General features: G+C 32.2%; 2 protein-coding genes across 4 annotated transcripts in view; one reads left to right on the forward strand and one right to left on the reverse strand.

Annotated features, from left to right (window-relative positions):
• Positions 1–1,597: 1,597 nt before the first annotated feature.
• On the reverse strand, positions 1,598–9,428 carry LOC143044401 (ras-related protein Rab-40B-like). Its single transcript, XM_076216404.1, has 6 exons — positions 9,090–9,428; positions 8,471–8,531; positions 6,396–6,456; positions 5,582–5,659; positions 4,133–4,355; positions 1,598–3,258 (listed from the first exon to the last, which is right to left on the reverse strand). The coding sequence occupies exons 1-6, from the start codon at positions 9,280–9,282 to the stop codon at positions 3,020–3,022; spliced, it is 855 nt and encodes a 284-aa protein (XP_076072519.1). The 5' UTR covers positions 9,283–9,428; the 3' UTR covers positions 1,598–3,019.
• Positions 9,429–9,432: 4 nt separating this feature from the next.
• The window catches only part of LOC143044400 (uncharacterized), a 61,923-nt gene continuing 51,050 nt past the window's right edge, over positions 9,433–20,305 (forward strand). The window contains exons 1-4 of one of the 3 annotated variants that reach the window (XM_076216401.1): positions 9,433–9,502; positions 11,917–12,033; positions 13,621–13,692; positions 17,216–20,050. In XM_076216401.1, the coding sequence (XP_076072516.1) occupies positions 12,019–12,033; positions 13,621–13,692; positions 17,216–20,050 (2,922 nt within the window). In that variant the 5' untranslated portion in view covers positions 9,433–9,502; positions 11,917–12,018. Of the gene's footprint in view, positions 9,503–9,638; positions 9,662–9,814; positions 9,875–11,916; positions 12,034–13,620; positions 13,693–17,215; positions 20,051–20,305 lie in introns of those variants that run through there. The other 2 variants (XM_076216403.1, XM_076216402.1) reach the window with 2 other exon arrangements.

Below are 20,305 nucleotides of genomic sequence, written 5' to 3' on the forward strand. Positions count from 1 at the left end.
CAGGTTCCCTTAAACTTTGACATCACAATTTAAAACATTTAACATCACACTTAAGGATGTACACCTCTGAGGAGCCAAAAATTTCTAGAATTAAACTTTTTTTCTTATCCTGATTTTGGGGTTTATAAGACTGTAACAAAATAATTGGCAATGAAAAAATCATATGGTGGTGCACTTCTTTTTTTGCTACGGCACTTCGAAAATGCCCAATTTTGATGAATTTCCCATTTTTCATCGATTTTTACCTATTTTTGGGCTATTATCTGGAAAAAAATCACAGTTCCACAATTAAACTTTTTTTCATACTTTCTATAAAGATGAAGTGGACCAATCTGAATAAATTTAACCCAAAAAAACTATAGGTAGGTGTTAATATAAGAAAGTTTTATCATACTTTGACGCTTTTTGGGGTAAAATTTACCATGCTGTCATTTTTCTATTTTTGTGATTTTTCTCAGTTTAAAGAACAAAATGCATATTATTTCAACTTTTTTGTTATAAATGATTGATAGAAAACATATCTAAGAAATTTAAAAAGACCAAAATGAAATGGGATGTACATGATTCTTGTAAAATCATTTTTTGTATCCCTCACCCATTTTCTCAAAATTATGGCTAAAAATACTGACTTGAATGGGCGTAAAATTTTGAAAACTGCATTACTCAAAAACCGTTCATTGTAAATACACAATTTTTTCACAGAGATATATTGATTATAATATTTTTTGGAATTCATTGATATTTTCCACCTGCATCACATGTTTTGGAATTAATTCAAGAACGAGATTTCAACGAGACTGAACGAGACTGAAATGTCAGAAGAATACATCCTTAAGAAGTGATTGTTTCTTGACGTCAGAGTAGATCTAAGGTCATTCAGGAACAAAATTCAGCTGAATACCAAAAGTGTAAATACATATATCCCAAAGTTCTTTAAAACAAAAAGTAGAACAGACACAAATCTATTCTACTTTCTGTTCTGGTTATTATCACATCAGTTAATCATTTGGACAAAACCCGAGGATCCTGAAAGGTCTTTAAAATAGAAAGTAGAATGTAACATTGTCAAATCCTTGTAAGCTAAGCCTGAACACATAATCTGTATTTCCTTCAAATTGATAATAAATACAACAATAAATTCCATATGTACAAATGTCTTTTCTCTGTACAAAAAATATAAACTTCGATAATGTATGTCATGTGGTACAAAATATACATACAACAAAAAAACATATAAAAAACTATGAGTTAATTATCTCTAAACAGTTCTATATCTTTATTTCTCAACAAACCAAAGTACATTGGTATAGATTAAACAGTCAATCCCTGATCATATAGTCAATTTTTTAACAGAAATGATATTGCTGTACAACCAGGTAATCCTTCGTTTTAAATAAATACAACTCTCATATAGTTATGGCACATACTTATTTCAAAATGATGCAGAAATAGTGAAAAACTTAAAACTTGATTTACAGGAAAGAGACCATGTTAAAAAAAAAGCACTTTTTTATGCTTTTTCTCAGAAGATGCTTCAAATTTATTCTTTTCTAAAAACTACCTGTAATTACATTTAATAAATTATCTCAAACACTGAAAAAATGCATGTTATTTCTTTTTACAAGCCATTCCAATGTAATTGCTTTCAGAATATTTGGTATAGACTTTAAAAGAATTATAAATACCAACATCAATAACTTTGAATAACTTCACTCAATATACAGTGCCCAAATCTGGTTTTTTTTCTTCATGAAGATAATGTTTTTAATCTTTTGTTCACGCTATTACCATGATTATGAAGTATGTGTACATCTTTAAAGAAACATTTCCTAATTTACAAGGATACCAGAAAAATGTCAATCATGATCAGCTGTTTGACAGACGTTACAAGTTTTCTTATTTATAGGCGTGATACAAATCACACAATAAAAATATTTGACTAAGATTATAGCACTGATTGAAGTTTTTGTTTTAATGTAGTAAAATCTGTGAAAAAAATACCTTCTATATTATGTAAAACTATTCCATTATTTCAAGTGGAGTGGAGGGTGGGTGATGCTATCATTTAAACACAGATCTGAATAATATAAATGTATTCAGATATATTTACTGATCAACATGATATCAGCTGAACAATATACAACAATATTATTTTACCTACAATTGCACCAATATCAAAACTAATATACAATCAATAACTGTACAAACATCCCTAAACATCGTTCAAACATATACAAAGATCATGAAACAATATACACTCAGTTGAACTATACCATGGAAACATAAACACTTAATATTTTTATGTTATTCTGTCTCATTAACATATAATTACATTGTTCATTCTGGAAGTACAACTTGGCTTTTTAAGTTTTACATGGTACCTATATTTCCTTTGAAATCTATGTGCACTATAAAAAGGCCAAAAAGATAGGGTAAATTACATTTTGTGATGAAAAAAAAAAGCTAAGGAAGTATAATTACATTTTTTGCAAATTTTAAGGAGGTAGACCTAGGTTAAGGGAAATAACTCTTAAAATCATCAGTACGTTTGTGTCAACCATTTTCATAAATATATTCTAAGCTTCTAGGTTACATAGATTATTTCCAATCTGTTTCAGGTAAAATGCTTAAAAAACATTGATGAACTTGACTTTAACAAACATATAACTGATTTAAAGAGTTATCTCTCTGAACCAAGGTCTACCACCTTAATATCTTGGTTATTAAAGTATTGTAATGTTTTGAATGTCAAAACAATAATTTCTCACTCTGAAAAAAACCCACCTACAAATATCTTTCAATATCATCATAAATCATAAAGAAAATAGGGATTCTGTGTAACAGAACATTATGAGACATGTTAGCAAGTTATATTATTCCCATGGAAAACTTAAACCCAGTAAACTTCAACAACACAACGAACTCGAGCTCCCTTCTAATACAAAACACTGCCCTCACACACTGCACTTGGATTTTCTTCTCTACTCATCATCATTTAAATAACAACCATCCTGAATTGCTAGCTAATACAACAACTTTTCCGACAGTTCATAGGTGGAGAGTCGCTGGGATTTAAGTATTTTGGTTTCTTGCTCTTGTCTCTGTGTATAAAACTGAGCATGCGTGCACGGGTCTTGTTTGTCAATGCATACGATTTGAGGTGAGATTTGAGAGTCTGTGGTAAAGGAAGATTGTCTATGCCATATATAGTCGTACTGGAAACAATCGTGTGACAGGCCAACTCCTGTAAACTCAGTACTACAAGAGAAGAAATAAACAATATCTATAATAGAATGTTAAATGATTCTTTGTCTGACTTTGGCTATACTTTTTGTCCCTTTGGGTTTTCATCAGCTCTTCATTTTGATAAGGTTTGGATTAATTTTCAAATATTGTGGACTCAAACATCACTGAAGAGACATTTATTGTTGAAATGCACATGTGGTGCCCTTAAACTGGTATATGTACTGTAAATGTTATCAAATGAGGCCAAAATTAAAAATATGTTTGTTTCCCCTCCCCCCACCCGGGTCAAAAATAAGCCCCCGGGTCAAAAAATTATTTTCCATAAAAAAATCGAAATTATTTTTTTCCTGAAAATAATTTGTTTCCATTTTTGGAAAGTGCTTGAAAGCAAAAGGATTGATAATCTAAATAAATACACTCAAATTGAGCACAAACAACTGATAAGTGGCCTAGACTGGACAAGTCAAACCATTCATGTGACCATGCTATGACAATCGCATCCAGTTAAAAAAAAAAAAAAAAAAAAAAAAAGAACCAGCCTTCCTGGTCTGTTTACAAAGGGTAGACCCGGGGAGGGGAAACAGACATTCTTTTAAATGTGGCCTGATATGATAAATATTCTATATAAACCTTGTTTTTATAGAAGGTGAATGATTATATTCTCACTTGTCCAGAATTTTTGGTTAAGCATTGTTTAACTCAAGAGCTTTCAAATATATTCTTCAAGAAATATTTTTAAAAATAATTTATTTTACTAAACTACCTACATTATTTTTACCCGTAGGAGATAATAGGAATATATATTTTTAGACCTCATGATTTTTTTTAAAGAAGTGAGTGCACTTAAATAGCCTTTTTTTATCAGCTGGTTTATTTTGATTTGTACCTTTGTTATGCCCCCATGATCTACTGACACCATTCCTTTTCAATGCCAGCCTGGATAATTCAGCGTAAGATTCTGTCACATTGAAATCACAGAGTGGACTGACTTCAAAGAATGCCATATCATTTCTCAGGGCATAGGCCTCAGCAGCTGCCTCACTAATTTGTCTCTTGTAGGCCAGATGTAAACGATTTCCAACTAAGATTTTAGGTACTCCAGGTGCATGCTAAAAAGTAAAACCATTCATTAATCAAAGTGCCTGTAAGCACTAAACCATAAAGATTGCTTCAATTTATCAGTGGGAAGTAAAATTAAATATTGCATTGGTTGTAGTTAATTTAACCGCAATTCTAGACAAAGGAAGATCCAAATTTTTAAAGAAAATGTTAACAATGACATCATTCTATTTTTAGAACAGATGTTAGATTTCTGCACCTTACAAAAGTAATGTAATTTTCTTCACAGGTGTAACATAAATTTTTGCCTTCAATATCTGAGCATATGATACATCAATAAAATTCTTGTAATAATCATTGATAGGATGTATATAGAATGTTATGATCAATGCACTATATTTTGTGTATCAAAAAAGGTAGTGATAAGCCTTGGAATTTAGATATCAAGTCAGTCCCATAAGGTTTCGATTGCATGAACTTTACCTAAAAACATATTCTACAAATAATGTTTCATAATTAGCCAAACTCTGTTTAATAATTCAAATAGATAACATGAATTACCACAAATATTGGACCATAGTCCAACTGACCACTTCAACCACCAACACCTGAATGCTTCCAAAATATAAATGTCCACACAGTGACCTATAGTTTCTAACTTCTACCCCATTTGGTCTCTTGTGGAGTGTTGTCTCATTGGTATTCATACCACATTTCATATTTTTTTTTTATAGATAATAATCAATAAATAACACAATGTTCAGAGAGCCTGACTTGGCACAGATATGAACATACTGTACATGTTTCCCAGAATGGTTTTTGAAGGATCAGGGATTGTATGACAGATAATGGTCATACATGTTAAGAGATAAGTCACTCAAGTGTCTTTCAAGAGTTAGAGAATTTCAAGTTTTAAAGGTTTGGAGAAAAGAATAAAGCATTGGGTACCACCATGTTTTAAACCTCAAGGGAAAACCCTTATACCTGGTGGAATTGTACCCGTTTTATTTGAGAATAAATAACTTAACTGTATATTTAATATAAAGTAAGACACATAATAATTAATAGTGCTGCTTCCAACATGATTAATTTCCATGGACTGCACCACATTTTTTCATTTTTTTCATTAATCCTAATATTTAAGTTGACTTTTTATTTCTTCAATCATTCCATAAGAGACCTTCAAAACAATCAACATGATTAAATATGAAAATTTAACAAAATCACCAGGCGTGTGTAATATAGACATTTAGGTTGCGTAATAAATTAATCTCACCTCGTTGACCTCTTTTATCCAGCGGTCAATTCCATCAAATGACCATTTGTTTGTTATGTCATATACCAACAGGATACCCTGAAATATTTAACAATACTTATATTAGTGATCATCATAATCTGTTAATTTAAAGCAGTAGCTCTTCTCATAAATATCTTGAAATTATAAATTTATAAAATGGACTACTATTCATGACTTGCATGACTTGTGGATGATTTTTTAAGACTGTAAAAACAATAGTATAATTTAATTTTCTTTTCATATGTATCTTTACTCATTCATACTCATCAATTGATTGGTGTTTATAAAAGCCATTTTTAACACTATTGTGTTATTTCCTGGTGGTCATTTTTTTGGTGATGGAAACTGGAGTGCCCAGAGAGAACCACAGACCTTCTTCATTGAAAATTTTCACATTCATGCATTTCTGAAACATTTCTGATATCACAATGCATCAAGTTATTACGTCAGCGTTATGTTATTACGTCAGCATTATGTTATTACATCAGCATTATGTTATTACTTCAGCGTACGAGTGGTTTCCTCAATGAAATTTTTGAAATCACTTATCAAGTATACATTTTAATTTCCCATTTCAGAATCTAATGCATTCTGAGTAATGTATACAAAAGTGTACACCTAGTAATCATGAGCTACATGCCATACAAATTTTAAGTTCAAAAAATGATTAAATGTTAATAACCCAACAGAATATAAAACCAGTGAAATTATCATAAACTCACAAGATTCTGAAAAAGCCAATAATGTTCATATATCATTTTATATTCAGATAAGTTTTTCCATATAGATTTACCTGAGCTCCTCTGGAATATGACCTAAATATTGTACAGAATCTTCCTTGGCCTGAAGTATCCCTGAAAATAAATATGAGAAATGATCATCAAGATCACGCAGGCCATATAACTGTGCTGGTATTTTACAATTTGTTTTGTAATTCATAGTAGCAATAAGAGTAAAATATATTAGTCATACACTATGAATAAAATGCATATAAGACTATGTTGACCTTTAGATGCCTTGCTTGGTTTCTGCCTCATTGACATATAAATACCCTAAAACTTAGTGTGAACATATTTTATTAAAGAAATCATTATATACATGATATATATACATGATATAGCTACAAGGGTAAAGACATAAATACGAAATATACAAAAGATTCAATAACTGGGATTAGGAAACAAGAGCAGTGCTCTTATATAAATCTGTCTCCCTAAATTCGAAAATAGAATTACAAGCTATGAACACATGCTGAATAGCAAACGAATAAATATGTAACAAAATACAGTCAATGATTACAATAACAAATGGAATATTCATAAGAAAAAAGTATATAGCAAGGGAAGGGGGTGAAAGGTGTTTTTAGAAAAATGAGAGTGTTATTAAAGAAGAAACAATATTTTTTATATAGGGGAGGAGTGAGTAATTAGAATTATTTGATTGTGGATGTGATTGATTGCTACTTATAATAAAGTTTTGCACAGCTTTAAATATCAGTATGTTTTGTTCTACTGTGAGTCTATCGTGGCCAAAAATTAAGACATTAGTAGAAATTTTGATTGGAATCTGTAGGTTGTGAATGTGTCTTTGGCAAGGTACATTGAATATTTTGCATTTTAATAAATAGTGATCCGTTGTTTCAGGGTCTCCGCAAACACACTTCGGGGATTGTATCAACATTCACATAACTTGGGATCATTTATATTGTTGGTTTGATGTATCTTAGATGCACACATCATAGTTTTATTCAAAATATGTTTGTTTATTTATTGGTTTCTTCAGTAAAGTGAAAATATCTTTGAGAACAAGCAAATGACATCCTGGTGAGCTTGTTGGTACATGTATATAAAGGCTAAACTGTTAAAAATTATTCTGGATGAAATAAACAATATCTTATTCACATTGGTATGAAACACCTGATAATCATGAACTAAAAATACAAAGTAGTCAGTTGACATCACCAGCAGTCACTTGGAAACTTTTGACTACATGTTATCATATGGACATATAAGTTTTGGTAAATTTCAGAGTAAGAACTCAGGAACATCGAAACAATTGCTTTACTCATAGTTACACAAAATAAACTCAGAATAATTAACTTTATCGTGCAATCAACCAGTTACCTCTATCTATATTATACAAATACAGGTTGGCAGATAACATGAATGATGAAGAAATTAACATGATTAATGCATAATTCACATTTATATTCTCTTGGTACCCTGTTTCTGTTGTGAGTGAACAGTTATGGTAAAATCACTGTTTACATACATCCTCTGTGTTGAAGACCAAACTTTCACCTATCATGGTTTACTTTTACAAATTGTGACTTGGATAGAGAGTTGTCTCATTAGCACTCATACCACATTTCTTATATCTACATGTACATGTATGTAACAATTCAATTTGGGGTCCACTTAGTACGCCAGCTGAACCATTATTTTCTCTCTCTGCTACTGCAGCTCAGCAAATCAACTTTATATTTTCCTAAACTGTACAAATATTTCATATGTAATTATAATATAATTAAATATGACAAGACTTTCTTGTTTGGAACTATGTGAATCTGATATACCAGTTTTATTTCCATCATCACAAGTGGTTGCCAAAGCCATGAAAAATAGACAACCATGTAAATTTGTATCACTAATACAGAAAGGTGGGGGGTGGGGGTGGGTGAGCCTTAAAACATGAAATCCCATGCATGGTGCAAAAGTTAAAGAAAATTAAAACTGACATCCAGAAATTTTGAAAAAAAGAATTCCAGGATCCCGAAAGGGTCAATCCCGAGCTTTACAACACCATATCCCAAAGTCCTGATAAAATTCCTACCCCCACCCCCTCAATACAATATCTGATGTATCTTACCATAGCTGTAATTTTACTCTCTTGCCATCTAGGAGTATGGTGGTTGTCTTGTAATCTATACCTGAAATACACAATAAACAGGTGCGAGTACAGTAAAGTGTATCCAAAAATATATACATGTAGCTTTATCAAATCTGAATTTATGCACAATATTTAAAGGATACAGTATCAGTACATGATACACATAGATTATGGGGTTTTCTACACACTGATTATTCACTGATATCATAAATATCAGGTTAAGCCACATTGTCAACATTTTTGGGAAGTGAGCGCAGCAAACAAGCTTAAAAGCTGAACATTGTGATTGTTGTGTTGAACGGCTGCTATTTGACTATATCTTTACGAAGAAAACCTGATTATCTGTTTATTGCTCTATTATTGGTGTTAACTCCCTCTCTAATACAGTTTTACGTTTAACAAAATTAAGCTAGATAACATCTCCTCACACTTTGTGACATCGATGATAACTTCTCCTCAGACATTGTGATGTTGCTGATAATGCCTGCTCTCGTCCAAATATGATATGAGAATTACGAAGCTATTGAGTAGGGTGATTAAAACGTAGGGAAGGATGACAAAATACACCATGTGCCATATGATATGGGAGGTTTCTTACCACAAGTTGAAACACCATATGGAGATTCAGTGGCACCATCATCTAACCCGGTAATTAATTCTTCTTTTCCTACGTCACTGTCTCCAACTAACAAAAACTTAAGTAAATAGTCATATGATTTTGGAGAAGGAGATCCCAGCCCAGTTACAGATCTGTTCAGACTATTGCTAGGCGAACTTTCCAAAGAGGACATGACTTAATCGTGTACATGACATTTTACAGAAATCACATGATGGTCTAGGCAATCGATTACTTCTGCAAATTTAAGAATGCAAGCTATAAATTGTATAGTCAAATAAACATAAACAGTTTCATCTGTTAATCAACATCCATTTTCTTTACACCGGAAGTCATTAGAGCGCATGCGAGCATGCATGGAAGTAAATGTTTTGTTTTTGCGGGAATATTTGATAGCAGAGACCAAACTCCGAAACAGTGGTGACATCTGGCTACGCTTCTTTGTAGAGAAAGGGAAGTATGACCCGAACAATAACGCTGTATGGAGTTTGAGCAGAGACATATATATAATACATGTATTATATGTCTCTGTTGATAGTAAGGATTTTGTTTTTGTTAGTATCATGAATGAAAACTCTTCCTTTCTTTTATTTGAGAGTTTACTCATGTGTAGACTTGAGAAAAAAAGTGCCATAAACTCTTAGAGGGAAGTGTTCGAAAAAGGGGGGGGGGAGGGGGTGGGGGTGTTGTGGTTTGTAGCACAGGCACTTGTTTCTGTCAAATAATGGCAATGCAGTGCCAGTGGCCAATCCAGCAATTTTTTTAAGGTGGGGGTTAACTGACTGCCTAAGAGGAGACACACTTCCGTCACGTTTTAGTGATTCCTTATACAACCAACCAAAAATTTCTCACAAAAGGGTTGGCCTGAGACTGCAATAAACTAAAAAAAAAAAAAAGGCAGGACAGATTAGAGTGAAAAATAAAAATGCAGGACAGAGATAACAACCTAAAAAAAATGCAGGACAAACTATTTCATCCTAGCCCCCCCCCCCCCCCCATAAAAATCAAATGGTAGCTCCCTTAGTGTATTTTTTTTTCTTTCATTGTTTCTAGTTAAAAAATATCGATTCTGGCAACGTTTTTTTTTTGTGTTGAATAAATGGTAAGCATGGTGAGTGTATTGCTTTAAATATATTTTTTTCATTGTTTCTAATTAAGTGAGATTCTGACAACATTTTTTTTAATGTATTGAATCAGAGACATATTTCTGTCTCTGGTTGAATAAACTTGTCCAAAGTGAAACACACATGAGATCAAAGGAGCCAAGCTCATGAAACTGTTAACAATTATATTTCATGTTTTTTATTTGAAATATTCAGTTTTACTCATACCAAGCTACATGCAGTGTTACATTTACATCAAAGCAAGTTAAAACAGCAATCATGATTTTTAAAAACTTAACAATATTAAACACCAAATTTAGCTGTGTATGAATACCAATTAGCAGTATAAAAAATATCTAATAATTCAACTGAAATTCGAAAAATAATTGGGCGTGAACTAGTCCAAATAATTATGACGTCTTGGAAGGCTATTTTAAATTTACGTGAAGGGTGTGAACCGACTGCGGGGGGCAAACGTGTGAGGTGAGAACGTGTAGGTTGCAAAAGTATATTGGGCGCGAACGGACCTGATACCGGTAAATTTTTGTCGAACCTTCGACTTTAGTCAAAAAAGCGAGACATAGCGATCCTATATTCCGTCAGCGTGGGCTGTGTCCACAAATATAAATTTCACTCTGTGGTTAAAGTTTTTGAAATTTTAATAACGTTCTTGAAAGGATAGTATCCAGAAGAAGGAGAAGTATATTTTGTCAAAATTAAAGTTCCATTTTTCCCATAATTTACTTACAAATGGAATTAGTTTTTCTACCAGGAAACATAACATTCTCTCTGTGATTAATGTTTTAAAATTTTTAATAACCTTCTTATACTATCCTGGATTTGTACCAAACTTAGACAGAATATTGTTTATGATCAAAAGTTAGTATCTAGAAGGAAATTTTGTTAAAATTTTGTACCTATTTAGATATAGGAAGATGTGGTGTGAGTGCCAATGAGACAACTCTCCATCCAAATAACAATTTATAAAAGTAAACCATTATAGGTCAATGTACGACCTTCAACCCGGAGCCTTGGCTCACACCGAACAACAAGCTGTAAAGGGCCCCAAAATTACTAGTGTAAAACCATTCAAACGGGAAAACCAACGGTCTAATCTATATAAAATAAAAAAAACGAGAAACACGTATAAATTACATAAACAAACAACAACTACTGTACATCAGATTCCTGACTTAGGACAGGTGCAAACATTTGCAGCGGGATTAAACGTTTTAATGGATCCAAACCTTCTCCCTTTTTCTGAAACAATAGTATAACTTCACAACATAGAAAAACACACAGTAAAATATCAATTGGCAGGCTTAACTCAATCAAAAAATGTACATTAATACACTACAAACAAATAAATTTGATCTGCGTTATCTGAATGCAAATGCACAGTTAATAAAATATTAGGGACAATTTATCTGTATTTTACTTATAAATGGATTTTTTCTTCCAGTTAATATCATGAATATTACATACAGTCTGCAGTTATTGAAACATTTATTGGATTCATAAAGAAAAAGTAGGCGAGACACTGGGTTCCGTGGAACCCTTACAAATTTTTTGTTATGACTAGTTTTAATTATTGAGTACTGTATAATTATTAAGTATGAGTCTTTTTGACCCTAATCAACATAAAAAATACGTACAAAATCTTAGTTTCATATTTCAATATTTTTGTTCTGACATGTCTTTTAGAGAGATTTCACTAGCACACCATATGCACGTGAATGTAAAATATACTGTGGTACAGTAATGACAACAAATTGTGCAGGATAATCAAGGAAGCAGATAAAGACAGTATGGAAGGAAAAAAGGTAAAACTACATGTAGTAAATAGTAATATGAGTGTAAGAGTAAGAGTTTATTGCTGCATAATATTCAGAAAAAGAAAAATACTTTAGTTCTATTGTTAAAAGGCCAAATAACCATGATAAACTTGATAATTAATATACGTGTTTCCTGCCGCCTGTCCAAAAAACTGTAGAAGAAGAAGATTTTATAGCCAATTATGGACCCAAAAGGGCATTTACATTACAACATAAAAAAATCACAATACCATATACATGTAAACAATGAGATAAAAAAACGAAATAAAGAACAATTTTAATAATTAAAGTAGTATATATGCATGACAGCAGCAGCAGCATGTAGATAAAAGAAACTATAGTTTTAAATAAAAATAATGCATTACAATGTAAAATGCAAGTGTGGTTGATATAGATAACAAACAAACAGCCTAAAATAGAGATATATCCATATAATATATTTAACAGATATATCATGTTACGGAGGGGTGCATGCGAAAAATACCTTTCGAGAGACTGTTAAATATTTGTAAGCTGCTAGGCAAGGGAAATTTGGTCCCAAGACTGGTATTTTTCGCAAATCCCCCCTCAATACATGATATTTATAACTAATCGAAGAATTCAAATAGAGAAAAATATTCAACGAATGACCGAACAACACATTAATTCACGAATGCGCATAGCGCATGAGTTAATTATCAGTGTTGTTTGGTCACGAGTTGAATATTTTTCTATATTTGAATTCTTAATTAGTTATTCTTTTTATTACATTGGCAAATGGTTTTTTTATGAAATTAATTTAGAAAATGTATGGAACTATATTTTTTCCATACGCATTCACAATTTGTTTTGATCCCACGTTATCGACGTCTTGACAAAAATGCTTGACAACGCTTATTGTATGACGTGAGAGAGTGAAACAACCATGTTTATTTCACATATTAAATTATTGGTTTTTATTTAACTGGGAAATTAATATATATCATTGCAATCAATGTAATAAATTTGTTTAATTATACTGAAAAGATTTTGATTGAAACTCGGTACTGGTGAAAGGAAATATTTGTTTACTTGTAAGCTGGTATCCATGTATGTCTACATGTTTATAAATGCATAATTTTGAGTATAAGTAGAGACTATCATAAAACTGGGGGAATTATACATGTACTTATACACTTAAATGCTGTCTTTATGCAACTTCATATCAGAATAGTTTTTGCTGGAAGAGGCTAGCGGGGTTAAACAAGGAATATTCAAAATGGCAAATACCATGGCATAGAGGGGAATTTTAAGCAAATTCACCGGCAGTGGTGAAAAACATGCAAATTTGTTTGAAATAAGAAAAAATGGTAGAAAATATGAAAAATACACTGGTATCAACCAATCAAAATTTTTTGTTGGAATCATCCATACAAGTAAAACCCTAAGACATGTTAGAATTTTGTTTAAATTAATTTATAAGTGAAATGAAAATAGTTATTTTATTTTATTGGTGATCATGGTGTTCTGACAGTCCTTGGTTGAAAATTTTAAAACTTTTTATATCAATAGCTTTTCCATTAAAAAGTGATTGTTTTGTTTTTTTGTTTGTTTCAGGAAATAAGTGAGAAATATCTGAAATATCTAGCATTAAAGAAACAGATAGAGAAGAAGGAAAAGAAATTACAGGTTGATATTTATTCACTTGTCTGTCCAGTTTTTAGGTAAAGAATGCATAAAATGGAATCAAACCTTTTGTTACTGACTTGATATCTAAATCTTCCAAGACTTATCGCAACCTTATTGATACACAAAATATAGGGCATTGATCATAACATTTTATACATCCTATCAATGATAATTTTCAGAAATTTATCAATGTAATATATGCTCAGATATTTAAGTCACAAAACCATGTTACACATGACATGTCAAGAAAATTACATAACTTTTGCAAGGTGCAGGAATCACATATCTGTTCTAAAAATATCAATGAAGTCATTGTGAAAGTTATCTTTAAAAATTGGAGTTACCTCCCATTGTCCAACGCTTTATTGACAATCCCATATTGCATTTTACTTCCCATTGATAAATCAAAGCAACCTTTACCCTTCTGTGCTTACAAGCCTTTTGATTAACCGTTACTTTTCAGTTGTCCTGCATACTGTAATAAACCAGATAAATGTGACTACTAAAGTAAAATCAAGGTAAATAACTTTGTGTCATCTTATTTCAGACAATAGATGATAATGAATTCTTGATAAAAGAGTTATACTCTTTTATTACTTTGCTTGCTATTCTTGATGACAGAGTCAGTACATACCAACAGCAAAAATTGTCATTTTTCTATATTTAACAATAGTTATTGACTTAATGTTTAAAGATTAAACCAAACAGACTACTTCAAAACTTAATGTATTTTTATGCAGTTAAGCTGCATTATGCGAGCACCCTAGATTTGTGTTCTACCCAATAAATGCTGAAATACTTGCCATTGTTATTATCTAGCTCGCTACTATGTTATATACAACTAATTGAACACTTTTTTAATACTTTTTATTCTGGATTACAAAAAATATGATCAGAAAAACGTTAAATGATCGTCAATTTATCCAAAAGTTTTGAAGTTACACATAGGAAGTAGTGCCTATTAAGAATCCTTGTGTAGTTCATTATGACTTGTGCTTTTGGCCAAGATGTCAAAGAACAATTGTATGAAATATTTAATCGCCGAAAATCTCTTAAGACAAGTAGTTTAGATTTCCCAAATGGCAAAAGTCGTAGGAATATTGTTTGTCATCAATACGTAGGTAGTCTATTATATAACATTATAATAAGTTCAACTGTTCATGCTGTTGGCGGCAATTTCAAATTAGAAAAAAGAAATTTTCGTATCTTTTCAATTTGGAGGCAGGTGTGCAAATTAGCGGTGGTCCGAGGTCCGCGACCTTCCACTTTTGCAATCGGAATTTCGACTAGGATAGTTGGTTTCTAGCTACGCCCGACGTAGTCACCTTCCACTTTAAAGAAAATAAGAATTAACTTTGCAAACCTTTTCACCATGTTCACCAAACCAAAGTCTCCAATTAAACGAGCTAAAAACTTATTTTTATCATTATTATTCATGACAGCGATGTTCATTTTGTTCAACCGCTAGCTTTATACAGAAAATCGCCGACAAATATTGTATAAATTCGAGTAAAATCGTATCTGATTGACAAAAACAACATTGTAAACACATAACAATGGCGGCCGTGAAGACAACATTTTATAAATATCAGATCTGATTCCGGAAGCGGATAAGGGTAATTCCGGGTTTGGCGATCCATGCAGGCGAAAACATACATCTATGGTAAATGAATATAAACATAATATATACCAAAAGATGCAAAAGAAAGAAAAAGCAGAAAAATATTTTGTACAGAAACTCAAAATTCTTTGTGACAAGTTTTAATTTAAAAATCCAATACAACGTGACAGCTGGGAACAGTATATCTATTAAACAATATACATGTTCATGGTCACAGTCTAAATTTTCTTTATCAGTGATAAATGATAATAATGCATGTGAGATGCTTTTAAGGTGTAAACATATTACTGCAATTTCGAAGGGTTATTGTTTATCTCATTTTTGAAGGGTCAATTAAAGTAGCTGAAAGTTTCTTTCTTTATTTTCATAAATAATGCAACTTTTATTATACATACCTGAATGTAAGTAAATCGTATGATTTATAGGTGGCATCCTTTGGGCCACCCTACTCCCTCCTGTGTAATAACTTGGAAACAGTCGAGCTCCCCACTCCTAAACCATATGAGGCGCAGATCCAGGATTTTAGGTTAGGAGGGGCGCAAACTTCAATTTTCTCCGAGCAGAGCGAGGCTAAAAAAAAATTCAGGTAAAATTATCGGAATATTCATTATTAAGCTGAGAACAATCCCCCGACTGAATCCGCTCCTGCATATATTCAAGTATAGGAAAATATAATAAATAAAATGAAATATAGGGGGAGTCCCTGGAGTTTCCCCACCCTCTCCTGTTTGAGAACTTGGAAACAGTCGAGATCCACACCCCTTTTCATGTTTGTGACAATATGAAAAATCAAATGAAATATAGGAAGAGTCGTTGGGGTTCACCCCAACCCTCCTGTTTTAGAATTTAAAAATGGTCGAGATCCCCACCCCTAAACCATATATATTCATGTATGGGACAATATAACAAATAAAATAAAATGTAGGGGGAAGTCTCTAGGGTCACCCTACCCCCAGAGGCGGTTCCAGAAATTTGTGTAAGTGGGGCCCACTGACTGACCTAAGAGGTTGCCCACTCCAGTCACGCTTCCGTGATTCCCTATATAAGCAACCAATTTTTTTCTCCCAAAAAGCGGGTGGTCAACCACCATCCCCCCACCTAAATCATCTGCCTACCCCTACCTGTTTGAGAACTTGAAAACCGTTGAGATCTCCACCCTAAATTATATATATTCATATGTATGGGACAAAATAACAAATCATTTACATTTACTATGGGCAAGTCAGTCAGACCTCACCTTTGATCCCTGTTGTAGTGAACATTTGTCAGATTCGTGTCTCATAACTTTTGTACTACAGAACACAAATTCAGTTTTCTTTCCAGGGAAACCAGTCCATTCATACTATTACATGTTCATACTAAGTCAACTTGAACTTCTAGCAGTCAAATAAAACCAAGGTTAGCTACCAAGTAGAACAACTGCAATCATTGGGAACTTGTACCACTGCAGACTCACCATAAAAAATATACATTGCTATATGCATTGCTTTTGAAACCTTGATAACATATAAATTATTTGCCTTAATAAATAAATCATTAGATAAACATAAATGTACTATATATGAATGTTTAATGTTGAGGCAACTTTGCCACAGTTTTCATAATTACGGTTGCCTTGGTTTTTGGTTAACTGCCTTCAGCGCTTACAGCGCTTTGATTTAGGGTTAATGTTTACCATTAGTTTAAGGGTTCAACTGAATACTATAATTTACATTAGGACTTTAGTGGGGTTTTATTTTAAACCATGATTTTAAGCATCCACAAAAAATACCTTTTCACCTGAATCCACACAATCATTGATATCAATAAAAATAAATGCATCCACAATACATTTATATGAATATTTTTATAATTTAATGATACATGTGTATTATTATTTTTTTTTCCTTCATTCATTTATAGAAATTCAATAGAGTTTTGGAAGCAAAAGATCATGTAAAGAAAAAACTAAAAGAATGCAACCAGCCAGAAGAAAATGAACGATCAATGCAAAGTGAAGGCACAAGCCATGACACCAGTAGACAGCATACAATTACACCTACTGTTTCGTCAAAAAGTTCTTCACCTAAAAAACATTCACTGCCTACACAAAATCAAATATCAGAGACAAAGTCCCCAGTTGTAACTAGGGAAACAGCAACTTCAAAGTTATTGGATAATTCTGTCACTCCCAACATAAAGAAAACTTCACTTGAATCTCAAATAAAAAAGGATAAAATTCACCCAAGTATTCCTGCTTACAAATGTGGATCTGATTATTCTGGATTCGAATCTTCTGTACTGCAAATTAGAAAAGACTCCAGGAACAATCATGACAATGACATTGATATTACTACATGTCATGAACAAGAAGAGAAAGGGAAAGAGCAGGACACAGATAATCATAGTATTGGTCAGTCTGAAGAATCACCTATTTTGATTGGTGATTCCCAACCAGCTTCAACACCATTGTCAACCGATACTTCACAGAATTCTGCACCAGGAAGTAAAAGGAGATTATCACTGAAAAGAAAGAAAAATCGAAATTCTAAATCGGAGTTTGATTTAAGCAAAAAATCAAAACCTGATGAAAGAAGCTTAAATCTTGGTCAAGGTGAGGAGAAACAAATGTCTGTAGACAGTATAAGCAAAATTAAACATAAAATTAAAAACCAAGAGAAAGAGAATGTGGTAAATCACATAGAAACAGCTGATTCATCAGAAATGAGTGAAAATGCAAGTCAATCTTTGCTGGGTACTGAAGTGAAAAATAATTCAGAAGTCAAATTAAATGATGGATATAATTTGTCATCTCAGGAACTTTTTGAATGTTCACAAACACAGAGTTCCATGAAACAAAAAAAAAGGAGAAGATCTTCAAAATCAAATAAGGATCTAGTTGATTCATTTTCTGAGTCAAGAGTTATTCAAACAAAAGAAGACATGAATCCATCAGATAATGTGGGTGAGATTTCTCGGGAAACTGTTATTGAATGCACTCCAGATATAAGACTACCTTTTGATTTGGACAAAGCTTTTGTCTTGGATACAGCTGATACAGCTGTTAACAACAAATTGTTATATAGTACAAAGGCAGCCATATTGATTGATAATGAAGAGTCATCCGTAAAAACTGCAAGTCTGAGTAGTTGTAGCAATACACAGTCATCATCTCAAGATTCCTTGATTGATCATACACAAGAAAACTCACAACCACGAAGACGAGGTAGACCATCTAAAACAAAAAGAAGTAAGCAGAATAAAACAGCTTTTCCCACCAGGTTTAACTATTCTGAAAAGAATAAAAATGATGTTGAAAAGTTGCAAACCTCTGAGAACCAGAGAGTCTTAGAGCTGAAGGAAAATATTGGAAATTATAATGAGTTAAATGTGCAGTCAAGTCAAGACACTGTTAAATGTACATCTGATATTCCTTTGAACAAAGAACTGCATCATGGGATTACAATGAATGGTCATCAAGTAATAGACCATAAAGAACAAAATTTAATTGACTTGAATCCAAATTCTGAAACAAATTATGAAGACTTAGAAATGAAAGAAATTACATTTAATAAATTAGAGCTTATGAATTCTCAACAAAAAACTGACAAAAGACTTCTTGTCTTGTCACAAGAATCAACTTCATCAACTTTATCTAATAATTCAACTGACACCTGTAATCTGAGAAAGAAAAGAGGTCGTCCTTTAAAAAAGAAATCTATCAGGAAAACAGCTGAGAGAGAAAACAGTCATGCTATTTTACCTTCCAAAGAAGTGGATCCAACACTCAACCTCATGAAAAATAAATTATCACAGGACATTGTTGATATATCTGGGAGCCAAGAACTTTTTGACCATGACGAACATTCTGAAGATCATTGCCTTTCTGAAAATAAGTCTTCAAGGGAAGATAAATGTGACAAAAACTTTGACAGTCAAATTACTGGTCTAGACAATATATGCACTGAAACTTCTAAAAGTAACGCCTTAGTTTATGAAAGTCAGGAATTATCTACCTTGAAATTGTTACAAGAAAGTTTTGTTGAAAAGAAGGAATATTCTACTAGGAGGAGGTCATCCATGGGAAGTCCTTTTATGATTTCTTCTCTCTTTCAATATATCATTGATGAATCAAAAAGAAATGTTAAGGAATTTAAGGAGTTTGATTTGCCTGTCTCAAAGTTTGGGAAACTATTGAGAAGTCAAGAAAAAATGGACCATCATGATAGTGAAGAAGCAAACACTTTATCAAACTTCTGTGATAGAACAGTAGATAGTAGTGAAGTTGAAGATGTTAATAAACTTATGGATCACAAACAAAAAGATAACATCAAGGACATGAAAAATGATATCAGCATGAGCAAAGAGGCATCTGAACTGATTAAAAAAACCACAAACAAAAATAAAAATCCAGATTCCTCAGAAATTGTTGATAAAAAAATTATACCACCAAAGAAGGAATTGAATTTGAATCAGTTTTCATGTGAATCTCAAGAATTTGATTCACAAAACCCATTAAAACATTTTGAACTGCCAAAAATCTGTCAAGGTACAAATGAAGATTCACAAGACGAACTATTTATACCCAAATTTACATCATCCCAGTCTTTATTTACACCAAATCCTAAAGAAGTAGAAAGAATGAATTCATTGGAATGCAACCAGGAAGTAATATATGAAAATAGTCAAACTGATTCTATGGATTCACAGCTAGACAGTACCTGTATGACAGAAACTGATCAGCAATATTCCTTACAGGTAAAAATTAAGATGCTTCTGAAATAGAAGACTTTCACATTCATGAAATTTCCCTGTACATTTCCGTATCAAAATGCTTATTTTATTTCTGAACTTCATAAGATCTTATTAAGACTTGAAATCTCAATGACTTCATTTACAACAATTGACCTTGGGTCAACATGGTAATATAATCCATTCATAGAAAGAAAAACAATCTATCTATAGAAATTCTGCTTGAATATAGTGCTAAAATATAAGAAGTTGTACCTTTGA

The sequence above is a fragment of the Mytilus galloprovincialis genome, chromosome 9 (genome assembly GCF_965363235.1).
Source record: "Mytilus galloprovincialis chromosome 9, xbMytGall1.hap1.1, whole genome shotgun sequence".
In the NCBI taxonomy this organism is placed as follows: domain Eukaryota; kingdom Metazoa; phylum Mollusca; class Bivalvia; order Mytilida; family Mytilidae; genus Mytilus; species Mytilus galloprovincialis.

Excerpts from the sequence above, each read along its gene's own strand:
- LOC143044401 (XM_076216404.1), bottom strand. The coding sequence starts at position 9,282 with ATGTCCTCTTTGGAAAGTTCGCCTAGCAATAGTCTGAACAGATCTGTA. Across the intron at positions 8,532-9,089 it reads ATATGGTGTTTCAACTTGTG|GTATAGATTACAAGACAACC; the intron begins GTAAGAAACCTC and ends TGTGTATTTCAG. Across the intron at positions 4,356-5,581 it reads GGATAAAAGAGGTCAACGAG|CATGCACCTGGAGTACCTAA; the intron begins GTGAGATTAATT and ends TTTACTTTTTAG.